General features: G+C 40.4%; 2 protein-coding genes and 1 long non-coding RNA gene across 8 annotated transcripts in view; 2 read left to right on the forward strand and 1 right to left on the reverse strand.

The window, feature by feature from the left end:
* Window positions 1-14566, forward strand: part of lrch1 (leucine-rich repeats and calponin homology (CH) domain containing 1) — an 86962-nt gene extending 72396 nt beyond the window's left edge. For 4 of the 6 annotated variants that reach the window (XM_088083792.1, XM_088083794.1, XM_088083793.1 and 1 more), the window contains 3 exons: window positions 162-299; window positions 780-857; window positions 5019-8558. In XM_088083792.1, the coding sequence (XP_087939918.1) occupies window positions 162-299; window positions 780-857; window positions 5019-5306 (504 nt within the window). In that variant the 3' untranslated portion in view covers window positions 5307-8558. Of the gene's footprint in view, window positions 1-161; window positions 300-779; window positions 858-5018; window positions 8559-9375 lie in introns of those variants that run through there. The other 2 variants (XM_088083795.1, XM_088083797.1) reach the window with 1 other exon arrangement.
* LOC148188606 (uncharacterized) overlaps window positions 7092-19548 on the reverse strand; it is a 39518-nt gene continuing 27061 nt past the window's right edge. The window contains exon 2 of the long non-coding RNA XR_015777737.1: window positions 7092-7226. This is a non-coding gene — a long non-coding RNA (uncharacterized LOC148188606). The remainder of the gene's footprint in view (window positions 7227-19548) is intronic.
* Window positions 15489-18798, forward strand: med4 (mediator complex subunit 4). The gene is made up of 7 exons (XM_042494894.2): window positions 15489-15623; window positions 15928-15994; window positions 16692-16862; window positions 17152-17209; window positions 17297-17383; window positions 18145-18276; window positions 18498-18798. The coding sequence occupies exons 1-7, from the start codon at window positions 15550-15552 to the stop codon at window positions 18668-18670; spliced, it is 762 nt and encodes a 253-aa protein (XP_042350828.1). The 5' UTR covers window positions 15489-15549; the 3' UTR covers window positions 18671-18798.

The following is a 19548-nucleotide window of genomic DNA, read 5'->3' on the forward strand; positions in this document are numbered from 1 at the left end:
CATGTTTTCTTTAAAACTCACCAAAAATTTTAAAAGAAATAAAGATTAAAAAACCCAAATCACCAAAACTTTTAAATGAAATTTAAAAAAGAAATTGCCCAAAAAAAACAAAAAATCAAAAATGTTTAAAAAAATAATTGTTTCTGTCGTTTCCTCCTCAGAGCATCGAGAGCCGGCTGAAGGTCGTCCTTCCCGAAGACCTCGGGTCGTCTCTGATGGACGGCGTCGTGCTCTGCCACCTGGCCAATCACATTCGCCCGCGCTCTGTCGGCAGCATCCACGTCCCCTCGCCTGCAGTGGTACGTCTGTGCCGTGACCTCTGACCCCTCAGCTTATCATGATACTCTGAAACTGAAGTGCATAAAATCTGAGAGGCTCAACCCGCTCTGTTCAGGGGCCACAGCAGCCCCATTCATGTGTCCAGGATTTCTTTAATTTTAGTATACAGTATTTCTTGGATTTTTGGACGTCTGTCAGGATCTGTGTTGATGCTGTTTTAAGCACTCTGGCTCCTTATGGAAACTAAAAGTACAAAAACAATTCCCAGTGTGAATTATTTAATTTTCAATGTGAATTATTAAATGGTTTGGGGGCCAAACGGCACCCTATCAGGGGCCAGATTTGGCCTGCGGGCCGTAGGTTGAGTATCACTGGTCCAGAGCTTCTGTTTGTATTTTTGATCTCAGTTCTTCGGAGAGTCAAGTCTCTCTGAAAATGTTTTGTCCACAGAAGAAAAGAAATAAAGTTCTGACTGTATTAAATGTTTGTGTGACTTTCAGCCCAAACTCAGCATGGCCAAGTGTCGGAGAAATGTGGAGAACTTCCTGGACGCCTGCAGAAAGATCGGCGTCCCGGAGGTAAGACATTCACACATTAACCCCCCCGACCCCGGCGCTCGTCTCTCTGAACTGGGGGTCAGTTCTTCCAAAAACTCTCACGTAAATATTCTAATGTGACACCAAAACCTGAAGAATTTTAAAAAACAAATTCTTTACAATTTTGGATTTTTGATTGAATTATAGCTGAAGATTTCCCTGAACTCTTTTGCAGCTGAGGTTTTCAGCCTGAGCCGTCCTCCTCAGGGGACGGCTGAATTTGGGATCCAAAAGGAAAATAATTAGTCCGTTTGCATCAAATATTTCACTCCTTCTCAGTCATAACTCTTTTAAATCAGAGTGCACAGACACGCTGGCGTATTTTATGACTGAGTGCGACTTCCTGAGGATGCTTCTGCAGCAAAACCAGCATGACTGATAAAGAAACTGCTGAGGGACCCCCCCACCCCCCCCAGTTCATCAGAGAAACTTCCCCGAAATCCAGCAGTGAACTTCCTCATCACCATGTTTCCGCTTCCTTTGACTGATTACTGATCTGATGAACATGAAATATAAAAGCAGCTGTGAAGGTGTCCTGCAAACATTTTTGGGTCAGACGAAACACAAAATTTAATGACAAGAATTCACGCAGCTGCAGAAACAGATGATTTGCGTCTGTGAGTGAGGCGAAAATGACAAACAGGATTTTTGCAGGACGCCGATGACGACGCCGAACTGTGAACCAGATCTGGGAGCAAAGCTGATGGTTCCGTGTTTTCGACAGCAGACGCTCTCAAGCTTTTTGTCATTCGATTCTCCTGAAATCAGCACTGATTTTATTCTGGCGTCCATTTTCGGACAGTTTTCAGGCAGACTTTTAAAAGAAGCTCGGAGACATGATTTAAAATCTAAAGAATCGAAAGTGAAGAACTGCTGAAATGCAACAGTTGAATAACCGTCTGCTGCTGCTCAAATTGTATTTCTGTCTCTGAAAGAAAACTCCAGACTCTCAGTTTTCTCCCAGCTCTGCTTTAACGTTCGAACAGCCTCCTTTTTGTTCTCATCGCTTTTAAACGAACTCGTTAATGTCGACATTTAACGCTGAATCATCACCGCTGTCATCGCTGCCCGTGGCTTCCAGCTTCCTCCATCATGACCGGAGTCCATCCAAAGTCTGACACAGAGCTGCTGCTGTGTGTGTGTGTGTGTGTGTGTGTGTGTGTGTGTGTGTGTGTGTGTGTGTGTGTGTGTGTGTGTGTGTGTGTGTGTGTGTGTGTGTGTGTGTGTGTGTAGAAGAAAATGCACATTTAAAAGTTCAGATTTTGCTTTTCTGTGCCTGTGATGCTGCCGGTGTTTTAGGAGAGCGTAGTGACTCTGCAGGTGTAGCAGTCAGGTGTTGTTCTGGCGCTCTGAGTGGTGGATTCTGGGAAATACAGCTGCAGAATTTAGAAAATAAAAGATTGTTCTTTTGAAATAGTTTGATATTTTGCAAATAGACTCAGTCGATGTCTTGCTGAGAGTCAGATAGGGAGGCAGCTAACGGCTAACTTGGTACAATTGATAGCTGGATGTAAACAAAAATGTCAGTTTGAATGGGTTTCAATGGAGCATTTTTGGACCTGAACAGTCTGAATGTAACTATTTAGTTTCCACAGTGTATTTTAGACTTATTGTAGGAGCTGAGCTGCAAATTCACTGATTACACTCAAATACACAATCTGGACTACATTTAGGACACATGCATCAACACACACACAATTATCAACAAACGTAGAATGAAATGCGCCTAAAATGCAATAAACAGTTATATCGAATCACTGTTTTTATCAAAAGCTGTCAAACTAATTAAACCGATCTCCTGATTTTTTGATCAGTTAACACAAAATTTACCACAGGGCATCTTCAGACTCTCCGACACAGATTTATCAGAAACAGTGAATCAAAATGTAAACATAAACTTGTCATTTCTTGCTAAATAAATATTCAGGGTTCATGACAACATGTTGCTGTCATGGTAGATTAAGTGTATAACATTTCAGAATTTTATTTCAATGAATGACATTATTTTGATTCTGCCCTCATGTAAACTATTGCAGTCTGTGGGAAAATGGCGTCTTTAAACATCAATTTTTCTCTTCTGGAGCAAATCAGTCTTTGTAAAAACAAACGATCGACATCTCTCCACTGTCTAGATGAAGTCTGCAGATTCTCAGCGTTTAATCTCGATGAGTGAGTTTTTGGCAGCAGTTTGAAATCTGCCTGCCATGCACAGACAGCTGATATCCTGCCCCCTGCTGGTGGGCTCAGTCATAGCGTGAGGCCGTCTGGTTTCTCTCTTGGAGCTCACTGGGATACTGACTTGTTCTGTGTGTCTGAGGTTGTGAGTTTGAGCCTCATTTTAATGCAGAGTTGTTCATTGTCTTCCAATTCGTCTGCTGCTAAAAAATGCCCGACCCATCGCTCTACAAAAAATTGTTTTTCTCTTTGAGATAAAAAAAAAAGACTTAAATTTGTGTTTTGAGCTGTTGATCCAAAGTGACTGGTTGACCTTTGACCTCCATCTCTGCTGCTTGCTGACTGTCTCCTGACTCCCCGCAGCCTGAATGCTTTTACTGACGACGCTTCTGCAAGCTAACGTGCTAAAACGCTTCTCCGAGCTAACGTGCTAACAGTAGCTTCCTGTGCTAACGTGCTGCTGCGGCGCTCCCATTAACCTCCTCGCTCCTCCATCACGGCCTGCTTACTGGGAGAGCTGGTCAGACCTGCCAGTCAGCTGCCGATCAGAGCTGCCGGTCAGCTGCCGGTCAGAGCTGCCGGTCAGCTGCCGGTCAGAGCTGCCGGTCAGCTGCCGGTCAGAGCTGCCGGTCAGAGCTGCCGGTCAGCTGCCGGTCAGCTGCCGGTCAGAGCTGCCGGTCAGCTGCCGGTCAGAGCTGCCGGTCAGCTGCCGGTCAGCTGCCGGTCAGAGCTGCTGTCCATCCTCTCAGTAAGCATCCCCCCGCTGCCTGCTCCCGCCTCACCTCACCACGCTCTGTGACCTTTGACCTCTGTGTCCATTGGTTAACCTCCTGCCTTTTCTTTCTCTTTTTTACTTTCCGGCTGGATCGCACCACGTCTTCCTCCTCCTCCTCCTCCTCCTCCTCCTCCTCTTCCTCTTCCTCCTCCTCTTTCCTCCTCTGTGTCGACTGTTGTTTTCCTTTTTCTTTTAATTTTTCATATTTCTGTTTTTACTTCAAACTGCCGCTCATTTTTTGATTTTGGTAAAATGGTTTCATCCTCTTCATCACCTCCTTCTCCTCTTCTTTCTTTAATTCCCTCTCTTTTCTCCCTCCATTGCATCACTCTTTTATTGTTTCCTTCTAAAAATCAACTCTTCTTTCTCTTCTTCTCTTCTGATGTGTTGATTTTTGGTTTTTCTTTGGAGGATATTCCTTTTTTCTTTCTCTCTGTGTTTCATGTAAACTTCACCTCTCTGCTGCTGCACCTTTTTATTATTATTATTATTCACCTCCCTGTTATTTTATTTCTTTCATTCATTAATGCCTTGTTTCTCGTCTTTTGCTGACTCCCTCGCTCTTTCCCTTTCCTCCGTCCTTGTTTTATTCTCCTGCCCTCTCTGGATGGATCGCACCACCTCCTCTTCCTCCTCCTCCTTTAACTCCTTTTCCTCCTCTGTTGTTGACGCATGTGTTACATTGGTTTTTATCATCATTTTTTTGGTTAATTTATTGTTTTTCTATTATTATTATTAATGTTATTATTATTTCTTTGGTCTGACGGTTTCATCCTCTTCATCACATCCTCCTCCTCTTTTTTCCTCCCATAAATTCATTTCATGCCTTTCTTGCTTTATTTTTTTCCCGCACTTTTCTCCCTCAATTAAACCAATCTGCTCTTCCTTCCGCTTACTATCTTGTTTTGGTTTTTCTTGTGATAATATTCAACATTTTTCTTTTTTTATTTTTCTGCTGTTCCTTTATTTGGAAACATCCTCCTCTCTTGCTTGAACTTTTCTTTAAACTTTCGTAACTTTTGCAACTTCTTTCTCCCCTCGTTCTTCACTTTTGTTTCCTCCTCACATCTTTGTTCCATCCTAATTTCCTCTGTCTCGCCCTCATCGCCTTCATCCATTATTTCCTTGTTTCCTCGCTCTTTCTCGTTCCCTCCTTCCTTGTTTCCTTCGTCTTCCTCCCGGGGGGGCGCCAGTGTCTCCTCTGTTCGCCGTATGACATCATCCAGTGCCGCCTGCAGCCGGTTTGCACCACAGTTCAGGCGCTGGTTGCCCTGGATACGACCTCTGCAGACAGGAAACGGGAAGAGGCGACTCCGAGCCCCGCCTCCTCTGGAGTGTCAGGGACTCCCTCGTTGGTGTCTGTCACCACTCAAACCCCGCCCCCCGCCTGGCAGATCTGGGACATTATTGGCTCGAGCCTGCTTCACATCCTCTGCCTCGTTCTGCTGTTCTTGGCCTATAGTTGGAGCGAGCTAACGTAACCGTGACAACCACCTCCTGTCAGTCACCTGCCAGCCCCGCCCTCTTTCTGCCCCGCCCTTTTTCTTCACGCTACTATACCTTTTCCTTTTTTTTAGCTACATTAACGTCACATGGGAAAAGCTTACGATAAAAAAAACGACTTAATCTACAAGCATTTCTGCCAGCTCATCAATTTTTACTGCACCAAGAAATGTGAGCGTTAAAGAGCAACTATACCCAAAAAATGTTTTACATAGTAAAAATATTTGTTATTCTTCTCAGACAGAATTGACAGTTTTTTCAATAATAATAATGATGTTTTTTAATCACCAAAACTCCTTTAAAGAAAAAAATATCTAAATTTTTCAGAGAAAAAAAAGCCTTTTTCTGTTTTCACAGTTTCTGGCTGTAAAAAATGGTGTAAGTGTTGGAGACTTTTATAAAAATAAAAAAGTGCATTTTTTTAAAACAGAAAACGTGTTTTAAAATCACCCAAAATTTTTAAAGAAATGCAAATCGACAATTTTTTTTCTTTTAAGATCCCCACAAAAAAATTAAAGAAAATAAAATGGTCTAAATTTGTGTTTTGAAAACCCCCAGAACACTAAAAAGTAACCAAATATCTCTCAAGAAAACCCCAAAACACCAAAATGTTTTACTTTTGAAATCACAAATAAATAAATAAGAGAAATCTGCAGTAAAATAGATACAAAGAACAGCCAATTTAAGCTGTATGCCCCTGCCTTAAAGTCAAAAATAGATTTTAGAAAAAAATGATTTGGCATGCCTCCCCCTTTTTGCCCCTCTCATAAATACAGACCCACAGCTATATTTAAATATTCAGTCCTAATTCTGTTTTGAATTCATGATCTCTTTTAAATAAGATATTATTTAAAAAGCTATTCTATATTAATAAAAAAAGAACTGATAAGGATTATCAGTGGTTGTTTCAGAGAATGTACGATCTTTAAAATTCGGGAAAGTAATTGAAAAGTATTGGTAAAATGTGTATGAACCCTGTAATATGAATACTCAGTTATTAACTGTTTCCTGGCTGCAGCAGCTGAGTGACAACAAAAGGACCAAAGATGCACCTTCAGCGACTGCTGGGAGTTCAGCAGAATTTGAGGAAATAATTGCTCTTTAACGTTTAACACAAAAACAAGCTAAAAACAAAGAACGCCATTCAGACATTTCGGATATCTCACGATCGATAAACAGCTTCTCACCTTCTCTTCGTTCATCCCGTGTGACCTGAATGCAGCGTCAGCTTGACCCTCTCTGCTCTCCTTCTGCTCTTTAAGTTTCTCTTGTCGCCAGTTTTTTTGGGAAAAATCAGCTCACAAACGTTTTTGTGTCTTTGCAATAAAGTGAACGTGGAGCAGGATGATGGAGCAGCTGGTTGCTGACGTCTCATCGACGTGCTGATCAGCAGGATAATCTGATTTAAACATTTGGGATCGAAGTTTTTGTTTTATTCACCTGTGGGAGCCATCGACTGTTTTCGATCCGCATCGGGAATATTAACACCAAGCTGGAGGAATGATAAAATAAAAATAGGCACGTCCCCCTGCGACAAAACAAAATCACTAGGCGGGTTTCCATTAACCCTCAAATTGCAAAAAATGAAATTGCGGATATAAAATACGCCTAATAGAAACACGTCAATTTAGAAAAAAAATTTAAAGGCCCATTTATGGCAAAAAAAAAAAAAAATGCTAACATGAGGTGGAATATCAGGCGATTCAAAAAAGCCATATTTGTCCAAACTGTAATAAAACTTTTCTAGGTCACATGATGCTGTGAGGTCACATGACGCTGTGAGGTCACATGACGCTGTGAGGTCACATGATGCTGTGAGGTCACATGACGCTGTGAGGTCACAGGAACTGGCTCCCTCATGATACAGCAGGAGCTATAAGAGCTGTTACTGCATCACTCTGAGAAAGTTTTGAATCCACAATTCCTCTGTGAGATCGTGGACTACATCTCCCAGAAATCCCTCATACGTGGCCGCTCCCACGTATAAGGGGCTCGCCTTTCCATCATGGCTCCATAACACGCCTACGTGACCCTGGATTGGAAATAATGACGGCTAGTTTGGTGGCTGCAATAGAAATAAAGCTGCAGATGTTTTGAACATCCATCGCCATGGTTACTGGGATGTTATCACCAGAGGAGAGGTCACATGACATCACTCAGTGGAAACACAGTCATCAAGCAATTGTGTTTTATCGACATTTTAAAATTATCACTTAAGATTTGCGTAAATCTGATGAAAACCCGTCTAATGATGAAGGGAACACTCCGAGTTTCTCTTCACTCCACAAACACACATTTAACTTTGAATTAAAGATGATTTCTCCGCACACTGACACGTTTCGGGGTGACGGCAGCTGAGTTTCGTGGTTGTTTTAGAAGGACTGAGCTGAATAAAAAGCACATGATTCCTGAGCGCTCAGTGCTGCACAAACAGGATTTCACTTTTCTAACGTGTGACAGTTATAACGTGTGACGGCTATAACGTGTGACGAGAAAACGGAAGCCATAATAATAATAGTTATTATTATTATAATGATTGATTATTTGAATCACTTAGGTGTAATTTTGGGTCTTAATTTGAATTTGAATTGTTATCTAAAATTATTTGATGTTGGAAACTTGAGAAAGATGTAAATGATTTATTGATTGATGATTTACTGTCCTGTTTTTGAGCTCCTCTGTACCCTGATATGCAATGTGACTGTCTGAGGAACATTGAAGGGCTGCACTCATTTACATTCATCTCTTCAGAGAGTTTATCTCGGAGGGTTTGATGTGGAGGAGTTAGATTATCGCTGTGTTTGGGATGTTTAGAGGAGGTACACGCTGACGGATGACGCCCGCCGCGACGTTAAAAACCATCACTCAGCCGGTGATGTGAGCAGCTGATTGGCTGTTGGATTCATTCACAGAAGCTGAATGAAAACAGACGTGGTCTGTGGTACTCGGCCTTTAATTTTAGACGTGAGAAGCCTCGTATGTGTGACATATAAAACACTGAATGCTTGACGTGAACCGGTGAAAGAGGAGCGACTTCTGAAATGTTGATTTCTCTTGTTGTGAATGTGATTATTTAACTCTGTTTCTGTTGTTTCCACATTTTCTGCACAGATTTTTTTTTTCACTTTGTGCTGATGTGAATGGATTTAAAGTGTGAGGAGGATTATTTTTATGACTTGTGTATGATATTTGACTGTTAGAGACTGAGGTAATAAATGCAGTTTAGGGACGCCGTCTGTTCGCAGAGTCGTTGTTTAACTCTGAGGCTCAGAGGGAGGAAACTCAACCAGTTTGATGAGAAGAAAACGTGTCTTTAAACACGCTGGAGGTTTGAAGGACACGTTTTCAAAGATCACCAAAAATTTTCAAGGAAAAAAAATGCCAAGATGTTTTCTTTCTACAAAAGATGTAGAATAAGGAAAAATTGCCACGTTTGCTTAAAAAAGTCGCTCAATCTTTTTAAAGAAAGCAAAGTTCCCGAAATGTTTTCTTCAAAAAATTAAATTAAAAAAGAAAATTGCCAAGATGTTTTCTCTTAAAATTACCTCTTTTTTTATCGCGTAAATGTGTTCAATTGTCAAAAATCTCTTTTTTTTTGAGAAAACAAAATTGCCAAAACATTTTCATCAAAATTTGCCCAAAATATAAAAAAATTGCCAAAATGCTCTTTAAAAATCGACAAAAAAATTTAAAGAAATCACTAATTGTTTTCTAAAAAAATTGACAAAAAAAATTATAGAAAGAAAGAATTTGCCAAAAGTTTTCTTCAGAAATCGCTAAAAGTTTAAAGAAAACAAAATTGCTAAAATTAGATTTTTTTTTATCACCAAATTTTTTTCTTTAAAAACCACTAAAAATTAAAACTTACCCCCCCACACCCCCCAATGTTTTCTTTTAAAAAATTGTGGAAAAATCTAATTAGCCAAAAGTTTTCTTCATAAATTTTAAAGAAAACAAAATTGCCAAAATGTTTTGTTTGGTTTTCACTTAAGTCAGTTGTTTTGTCTCGTTGTGTCTAAACGTCCCTGTCTGTCCTCTGTCTCACAGGACAAGCTGTGTCTCCCTCACCACATCCTGGAGGAGAAAGGTCTGGTGAAGCTGGGCATCACGGTGCAGGCGCTGGTGGACGAGGCGTCCTCCAAACACGCGCTCCTCACGTGAGCTTCCTCCGACCGCCGCGCACAACAAACACACACCTGGAGCCAAACGTCGCCTCGGCGCTGGTTCGGCATCCCTGTCGGTAACGGAGTGTTTTCATTAGATTTAAGGATGCGCGATGGTGTTAAGGGAAGTAAAGCGGTCCGGAGTCGCTTTAACGGCGAGCAGGTCGGCGTGTTCCGGCGTTTGGCTGCTTCCAGGTGATTTCAAACATCAACGACGTGTTTTGTAAATCAGTTTTCGGGCATGTGAGTGAAAATATCTTCAGGTAAACACGAGACACGCAAACTGTCGACTGAAGGGCATAAAAACACAACTCTGTGATTTCATCTTTGATTTTTATTTTATTTTTTTTCATTCTTACACTGGTTTGTGACAAAAAAGATGACAGAGTTTTGGGGCCACCGTGAGCGAGCAAAAAGGCTTTAGAGAATCAAGTTACGATATTTAGGTAAAAAATGATGTAATATTAGGAGATTAAAGTCATATTTGGGATTTTAAAAAGTAATTTTACAAGATTAGGTCATAATTTTACGAGAGTGTGTGAAATTTTGAAAGTTAAGCGGCAGTATTTGAGATGTGGCTGAATTCTTGTGAGAATAACAGTTTTCTTTTTCCAGTTTTATTATGAAATTTAGACACTGGAGTACGATCTCACAATAGTGCACACGTCTCCACTTAAGAAGTGACAGCTTTATTCTAAAATGTTTTTGGGAGTTTAGAAAGTAATAATATTAAAAGATGAAGTTATAGTTGGAGGAGAATATTTGTAATATTTTGAGGTTTTATTTTTTTAGTTAGAGAAAGAACCTGTATTACAAGATTTTGCTTTATTCTTAAAAAACTAAGACTTTTCTCTTCAAAAGTAAATTTTTTTTACCCCGAATTTGTGATATGACTTTTTTTTTGTTATATTTATACCTTTATTCTCAAAATATAACATATTTCAATCAAAAAAATTCTGACTTTCTTCTAAAGTGTATTAGAGAGTAAAAAACTAAATATTTAACTTACATTATTCAGTCATACTTAATAAGTGGCTTTATTCTGATAAAAATAAATGTTTTTTTCTTGAAAACTACAATTTTATTATAAAATTTTGACTTTTTCTTTCCTTGAAATTCTGACTTAATTCCCATAAGATTATTATTATTTTTGAAATTATGACTTTAATCTAAAAGGTAGTTAGGAGTTTAAAAAGACTAATATTATAATTAAGATGATGGGTTTTTTGTTGTTGTTTTATAGGATATAATATTTTGAGAAAAAAAGTAGAATTATGTGGTTCCTCTAATTATGACTCATTAAAGATATTATTTTTGCCATGAACGTGGGGTTTTATTCTCGTAATATTTAGGATTTTTTTCTTAAAAATGCTGACTTTATTCTAAATTTCTGAGATGTTTTTTCAGAGATCGTGGCCCTAAAACTCTGTTGTCCAAACAGTTGCGGGGAACTTTTTAAAAACTGATAAATTAGATGATGATTTGGCAGAACGGTCGCCGGCTTCACCCGTCGTGATTTTATAAAGCGTCAGATATCATGAACAGACGCGGCAGTTTTATTTTCAGGTGACGTGTTTCTGGACCGAAACGCTGGAGTCTAAACTGAGAGGGAGGCGACTCCGAACCGTCATTTGTATTTAAGCAGAAAGATATTTATAATATAAAGAGAAGCTGTTTGAGTTGTTGTATACTTTCGAAAAGATATGCCAAAAATATTTTCTCTAATATATTTTAGGTATAATTGTGTCTGTTTTCTAAACGTTTTACTGATGTTCTGTGGAGCTCCGCGCACGTCCCGAACCTGCCGCTGCGGGACGCTAATCTGCGTCATCACGTCTCTCCTCTCTCGCCTCGAGTCGTCTCACACGTGAAGGACTTTTTTGAACTTTTTCAGTGAAACGACTGCAGCAGTTTGTTTCGACATGAGATTCAGTTTGTTCACGTGCCAAAACAAAAAAACAGAAGCTCCTCGTGTCTGCGTCTGCAGGCTGATGAAACCCCGCGTCATCTCGATTTACGCGTAAATATCGACGCGCTTCCGACCTGCGAGACACGTGATGATAGTTCAGGATGAGGACGAGATCTCACGCAGCGACGCTGCTGCTGAGTTTGATTCGTTGCAGATTAAATTTAAAGTCAGATTGCAGCAGGAGGATCTCTCGGCCGCCGGACGTGTTTTCTGTGAGTTTATCTGAAGCTGCTGCTGTGAGATCTGCGGGTCAGTGACGCGGGTCGCTTTGGGTTTACGACACTGTCGATGTCATTCCACAGCCTGCTACGTCAACAGGACTTGTGTGTGTGTGTGTGTGTGTGTGTGTGTGTGTGTGTGTGTGTGTGTGTGTGTGTGGTAATGCAGACTGTGCTAAACTCCAGGATGTTTAAAGGGGCAGTAAGTAAACCGTTGATCTTTATCTTCCTCTGCTGGCGGCGTTCAGCGACACTAAAAACATCGACTCCTCTTATTTAAGTGAGGATGTTTTTCCGGAGAAATCTCTGACGCTGGTTTCAGCTGCGGTGAAAAGTCTTTTCCTAAACTCTCTGAGGGACAGATGTGCAGGACAGGTCATAGGAACTGAGGGCGTGTGTCCACACTGTTTGTCTTCAGCAGAAAAGTGCTGGCGAGGTGCAGAGGAGAGCTTCATCCCAGCGCTTCTTTATAATCACGCGCTGCGGGAGGCTTTTTGTTTCTATGACAACGATACCTGGACATTAACATGAGCGCTCTGAAAAATCAGCTCGCTTTGCAGCACATTCACATCCAGTGTGAACACGCCGTAATTGTCCCAAAATCACCGGCTGATCAAAATATTTTCCTGAACAAGTGTTAAAATGTGGCTGCCAGATTCGCCTTACAGAAAAAAAATAGAGCCGCCGATCAACAGCCTGCCGCGAGGCTCACGGCCTCAGAGCTCGGGCAGGAAGCGGGCAGCGCTGCACGGAAAATCAGCACGCTTTGCGGCGCCTCTCGCGTGTGAGGCCAGCGTGAAGCCAGCGTGAAGCCAGCGTGAAGCTGTCATATCTGATCGTATCTGATCTCTTCAGATGTTCGTGACTCAGCTTTAATGAAAAGCAGATTTCTGCTGTTGGAGTCGGCTGATCGGATGATTATTTTCTCCATTAATCACTTGAGTTAGTGTTTATCTTGTAAAACTTCATAATAACAATATACTGTATAAATATACAATATACAAAATGCTGTTAATTATAACAGAGTATTTTTACAGTGTGGTAATAGTATTTCTATTTCTGTTGATAATCTGGATATTTCCCCCATCACTGTAAAAAATTAATGATAAATAACTTAAAAACATCACCTTCAAATGTGAAGTTGACTGAATTTGGATGTAATGTTGTAACCTGAGAGGATTTAAGTCCAACTGAATTCAAATTCAGTTATTTAATACGTTTATTCGACTGTAAAAGTTTCTTTCAAATCATCGTAAAATTACCCCAACTTTTCTTCTTAAATTCACTTAACCAAAAATTATAAAGCGAAAAAAAAGATCCAACTTCCTCAAAATGACCTCAATTTAAATTGTTGTCCTAAAAACTAAACTATAAACAATACTTATTTAAAAAAAACAATAATTTTAATACCAAAAAAGGTCACCAAAGTTTAAAAAATAAAGTATTTAAATGTTATAATGTGCTGTAATTTGTGTTAATGTGATAAAGAAAACCTCATAATGTTACCATTTCACTGAAAGACAAAAGGACATAAAAGTTAAAAAATCTGAAATCATTTTTTTAAGGCTGAAAGTTGGTGATGAGGAGGCGTGAGGAAGCCGACCTGATTGCTTCAGGTTTGGTCACATGTTTACGTACCGCCCCTTTAAAATCCGAAATCCCGGCGTCGGACGCTCCTGAACCTGCAGCCTCGTGTGAGTGATGATTTCTGTGCGAGTGATGCAGCTTTTTATCCAAAGCTTCCAGATTCAGCAGTTCAATAAAAAATTCAAATAAAATAAAATGCTTCCACTGGATCGATTTAACAGTTGCCAAAACAAACATTTTTCTCTCTTGTGATAAAAGATTTTATTTAATGTACTATAGCCTGTGTACATATTATTTATCACAAGGACTTCATGTTGTGGAGTTAATTTTTTATTTTATTTTTTAGCAGTTTTTGTGTTTGTCTGTTTCTTCATGTACTGTAAATTTCACCAGAAAACACTCGCATCAGCAAACTTTAACACCTGAATTATTCACAATATCACACATAACATTTAAACAATAAATGTATGAAACACGCGGGGCAGCTTAGCGCAGTCATGACACAAATGTAGTTTTATATTTATCAGGTATTTTTATCTGGTAACAGTGTTATTTTCCCTGTGGCTGAAATCTGTAAAATACAGCAACAAGTTGTCTTCCTAATATTTCTTATGTTCTTGATTTTTAAATCATTTTGAGTTAATTTTAAGAGCCTGCTGAAAACAGCCCAAACATCAAAATATCAGGATTATTTTGACAGAAAATCTGGATTTTTTTTAAATAATGATGATTTCTGTCTGCTCGTTTCCACTCACTTATTTCATATCTGCAGCTCAGTTCCATCACATCATCACAGTGTTTTTTTGGGAAAAAGCAATAAAAGCAGAGCAGCTGCTTCCCTGACAGAATCTGCACTTTAATCCTCCATATTTATATCTTTGTTTTGGCAACTGAGAAAATCTGAAATCACCTTTAATCTGAAACGAGTTTAAAATGTGACGCTGGTTGGTGTAAATCGTGTAAAATTTGAATGGAGCCTGCTGAGCGTGAAGCAGTGTTGATGTTTTTTTTTTAATGTCTCTTATTTTGTATATAAATCTTGTCCAGAGACGGCCTGTACTCACATTTTTGTACTTTTCTGACTGGGAGCAAATTTATTTTTGATGTGACTTCTTTTTTTGATGTAACAAACCCTTTTGTAACTCTTTGTGAACCTTTTTTGTGTAATTTGTTGTACAGCAACTCCAGTTTAAATGCATGAAATGTCCCTTTAATGTCGCCTTAACTGCTGTGAATACTGTAAATAATGCACTGTATTTCTCATCACTTCATCAGTAAAGACCTCAACTGTCCAAACAAAAGCACCAAAGTCTCTTGTTGCATCAAACTGAGTGAAATATTTCAAACATGTGGGTGCTGAAACTAAAATAGCCACTTTTATAGACTGCTTTATTGAATTTACGTGCAAAAATATACTAAATGTAATGAACACAAATCAGAATTTCCTCCGTGTGTAAAAAAGCTCATCAGGTCATTCATCCATTGAATAAAAGAGGGGATCATTCATTCATTTTATTTTATTAACTTATTCATTTATTTTAGAAAAGATGCAAAATTGTTTTATTTCTTCATTTTTTTATATACACACGGACATAAAAACAAAATAAGCTGACATTCAGAGCTTGACAAGAAAAAAAAATAGATAAATAAAAATACATTAAAAAAGCATCAAACCGAATAAAGATATTACATGATGATAATACACGGCTAGAACCACGGATGTATTATAAATAATGGATGTGGTGATGCTGCTGGTGTCTGCTGTCTGACCTCAGACTGTAAATAAAGATTTAAAGATGAAATGAATGAAGGTAAAGATTCTTTATATTCAGTCTGTCTGACCTGCAGCTGGATTCAAACACGCAGGAAATCAGACTGTTACATCTGATGTTTCACTGTAAAGCAGCTCTCAACTCACTTTATTTCATTTGACTGAGACCTGCATTTAGTTTGTAACAAGATTTAACGACAACGACAACGACGACAGCAGCAGTTCCTCACAGAGCACCAATAACAGTGTAAACGTTCCCGCTTCACAGAGACCTGTAGATATATGTATATATATGTGTGTGTGTATATATGTGTGTGTATGATTTATTCTTATCTATTTCTTTTTAATTATTTATAATTTATGCTCTTTGATTTATGTCAGTATTCAGACACAATGAAGACTATAATATTGGGTACAACTGCATAAGTAAATAAATAAATACGTAAAATAAACTTCCAAGAAGAGTATTTGGCAGACGTCACTTCCTGTCCTGCGCAGACGCTACGAGCCAACATGGCGGCGGCGGTAGAGAAGTCAACGAAGGAGCGGCTTCTGTCTGTTTTGGATGATTTGGAGGTTTTATCCCGGTAAAGTGAAAAGTCTCGCAGTTTTTTCTTGTTGTCGGTTTTCTAACGTTTACTCCGGTGTCGTTATTTCCGGTGTGGAGGGTATATTGGGCCGTTTAGAGCCCGTTTGACAGCAGCGGGTCCGTTAGCTGCTAACGTTAGCCGCTAACGTCTGCAGCTGTCTGATCCTTACCCTGTTTGTTTGTTTGTTTGTTTGTTTGTTTGTTTGTTTGTTGTTTTTTGTTTGTTTGTTTGTTTGTGTTTGTGTTTGTGTGTGTGTGTGTGTGTGTGTGTGTGTGTGTGTGTGTGTGTGTGTGTTTTTCAGGGAGCTGATCGAAATGTTGGCTCTGTCCCGGAGTCAAAAACTGCCCCAACCGGGAGAGGACACCCAGGTAAGCCCGCACACAGGCCGGTGTGATGTCCACACTGTCTCCGGTCAATATGTCCCCCAAACCCTCAGATTTTCGACATTTCAATGATTTGACACATAAAGCACTTATCACGTCATTTTATTGTTAAGAACTCAAGTGTGTTTTAATTCATTCAACACTTACTTTTACTCGAACTATTTAAACAATTTTATTTTAAAGTATTTAAGTTAGTTATTTTCTTATATTTTGAATACTGCAAAATACATATTTTATATGCTGTATTTTCTATTGTTTACACTGTCTGTATGACTTTCATGATCTATACACACAAACATTGGTGAACCAGAGGAGATCCATAACTTATTTTATTCAAACAAACTTCTTTTAAAAAACAAGTGACATTAAAGATTCTTCATCCAAAAGACGAGCAGAATATGTTTTGTCATAACTGGGATCCAATAACAAAGATCTCAGTTTTTAATAAAACATATAATTAGAAGAACCGGGTGCTTCCAGGTTATTTTTAGGTGACTTTAAAATATGGAGAAGCACTGGAGCTAAAGCCACAGTGAGACGACGATTAAAGTGTGTGTGTGTGTGTGTGTGCGTGTGTGTGTGTGTGTGTGTGTGTGTGTGTGTGTGTGTGTGTGTGTGTGTGCATGTGTGTGTGTGTGTGTGTGTGTGTGCATGTGCGCGCGCGTGCACGTGCGTGGGTCAGATCCTGGAGCTGCTGGTGCAGAGGGACCGGGAGTTTCAGGAGCTGATGGAGGTGGCGCAGCAGCAGGGGAAGGTGCACCAGGAGATGCAGCTGCTGGAGAAAGAGGTGGAGAAGAGAGACAGCGACATCCAGCAGCTGCAGAAACAGCTCAAAGAGGCCGAACACATCCTGGTGAGTCGAGCCGCACTGCTGCAGAGCGACAGCTGTAACGCCCCTGAAATGCTCTGCTTCGGCGTCGGCCCGCTGTCATTGCAAAGACGTTGCTGTAACTGTATTTCGGTGGACATTTACAGAGACGTTACATTACTTGTTGATAATGCATGAAAACACTGAAACCTCGACACGAGATCATTGCAGGTTCTTCTGATGATCCGATCTGATTTTTTTCAACCACACAGTTTTAGCAGGGTCGTTCTCGTTTGAACGTGGACTAAATCAAGTCCTCTTTCTTCTCTTGAAGGCGACAGCTGTTTACCAGGCGAAGGAGAAACTCAAATCCATCGAGAAAGCGAGGAAAGGTGAGCGGACGCTCTCTCTCTGTGACCAATGCCGAGGCCGTCTGCTGTGATTTCGTGTCTGACGGCTCGTTGACTTGTTCTCTGCAGGAAGCATCTCTTCAGAGGAAATCATCAAGTACGCTCACAGGATCAGCGCCAGTAACGCCGTGTGCGCGCCGCTCAACTGGGTCCCAGGTAGGAACCTCAGAGTCCTGCTCCGACTGCTCCTGTTTTTGACCTGCACTGTGATCTAGAGGTCGGTAACAAATCAAACATGCCGGACGTATCGTGGTTTGTTCCACTGGCGGTTTATAAAATGACTTTACTGCTAACATCGAGTATGAATTGTCAGCTTGTTTTTTTTAAGCGTGAGACTCGCTGAGGTGATTCGGTTCTGCCGGCGGCTCTCTGCCTTTCACTAGCTGGGTTTCCATCACAGATTTGCACAAAAGTTAAGCGATATTTTCGAAATTTCAATGAAACACAATTGCGAGATGACTGAATTTCCACTGAGTGATTTTATGTGACTTCACTTGTGAAGTTTTGGGACTTTCCTCTTGCCATAACGTTCCAGTAACCATGGTGATGGATGTCCCAAACATTGGCAGGTTTATTCCTATTGCAGCCGCTCAGTAAAGCCGATCTAATGTGGCTGTAATTTATTTATCCCGTAGCAGAGTGAAGAAGACTTCGGTCTCTTCCTCCGTCCTCACAAACAGAGTCGTGTTTTGTAGAATATCAGCTGACTTATAGTTATTATAGAGTCTACTTCTACAGCCATGACATCATGCAGGCAACAGTCAATTCAGAATTAAATGTTTCAGTTAAAAAGTTGTCTCCGGAGGCTTTAATTATCTGGTGTTAGGTATAACTTTATTTCCATGAGATTTCTGTTTGCAACATTATTTCAAAGCCGTATCACCTAGCGCTACTCTAAACACACATGTGGGTCTCAGGTGATCCGCGCAGACCGTACCCGACCGACCTGGAGATGCGCAGCGGGATGTTGGGTCACATGGCCAACCTGCCGACCAACGGCGTGAACGGACACCTGCCGGGCGACGCTCTGGCTGCGGGGAGGCTTCCGGGTAAGTCTGTCTGAGGAGGTTTTATGGCGGGAATGTTGCAGGTGTTCGTGTGCCCACGCAGCACGACGTCACCACAGAGGCATTAACTCGTGGAAGTCTTTTGCTTTCTTTTATGGAGGATTTGATATTTTTCCCCAAACCAGTCTTTTCAAAATAAGAGTCCTTTACCGCGTCTTTTGCCTGCGTGAATTCACAGTGCGTCCCCCTCTGTTTGTCCTCAGACGTCCTGACTCCTCACTACCCGTGGCAGTCCTCAGACGTCTCTGTGGGGATGCTGCCTCCTCACCACGGCAACGACTTCGGCCTGGAGCCTCCGGGTCACAACAAGGAGAACGAGGACGACGTGGAGGCCATGTCGACGGACTCGTCCAGCAGCAGCAGCGACTCCGACTGAAAGACTCAGAGTGTGTGTGTGTGTGTGTGTGTGTGTGTGTGTGTGTGTGTGTGTGTGTGTGTGAGGTCACCACTGAGCAGCTTTTCATCAGATATCTGCACCTTTGGCTCCTAAAACAAACAAGGAGACTTTGCATCTTTGTTTGCAGTTTAAACAAACTGTACGCCAAAAATAACAAATAAAACTGCTAAAGATGAACTGACTTCTACATGAAGAGATAATTACGGTTAAAATCCCTCTGAACTCAAAGACTGGAGCTGAAAGAGAAAACAAACCCAAACTGACCCGTGTTGCTCTTTGGTGACCCGTGTTTGAAACTACAAGTGTGACTCGTCGTCAGTAGCAGTGTGATCCACGTTTACTTTAATTTGGTAAATAACCACGTGGACAGATGCTGTTAATGTACCTCTGTGTAAATAAAGTTGTACATACTCAGCCCTGTAAATAAATACCTTTTTGGATAGAAGCTGTGTGTTCTGGCCTCTGCTTATCAGGCTGTGCTGCTTGTTTGCTTCACAGACTCGTGTGTTTGATTTTCACTTCCACTGTGGAAATTACGTCCAGCTTTCTGTGGCCTGGTGACATTTTCACATCTGGAAGTTTTTTTTTTTGTCTTTTAATATCGAATATCAGCTGAAAGACAAAGTTTAAAATGACCAGAACAGCCGCTCGAGCTGTTGTTACTTTAAAAACAAAAATAATAGTTTTAATTATAGAGCACTTTTCAAGTGTTTTTCAGAGTTAAACATGAACAATATTAAAAAAAAATCCAGAGCCAATGTAAACTGGTCCGATACAACATTCAAAAATCAAAAACATGCATGCGCACATTAAATTGCACTCAGCCAAAACTTGTATTTTATTTCAGCATTGCAATA

This window comes from Plectropomus leopardus, chromosome 10 (assembly GCF_026936395.1).
Source record: "Plectropomus leopardus strain MGB_pleo_1.0 chromosome 10, ASM2693639v1, whole genome shotgun sequence".
NCBI lineage: Eukaryota > Metazoa > Chordata > Actinopteri > Perciformes > Serranidae > Plectropomus > Plectropomus leopardus.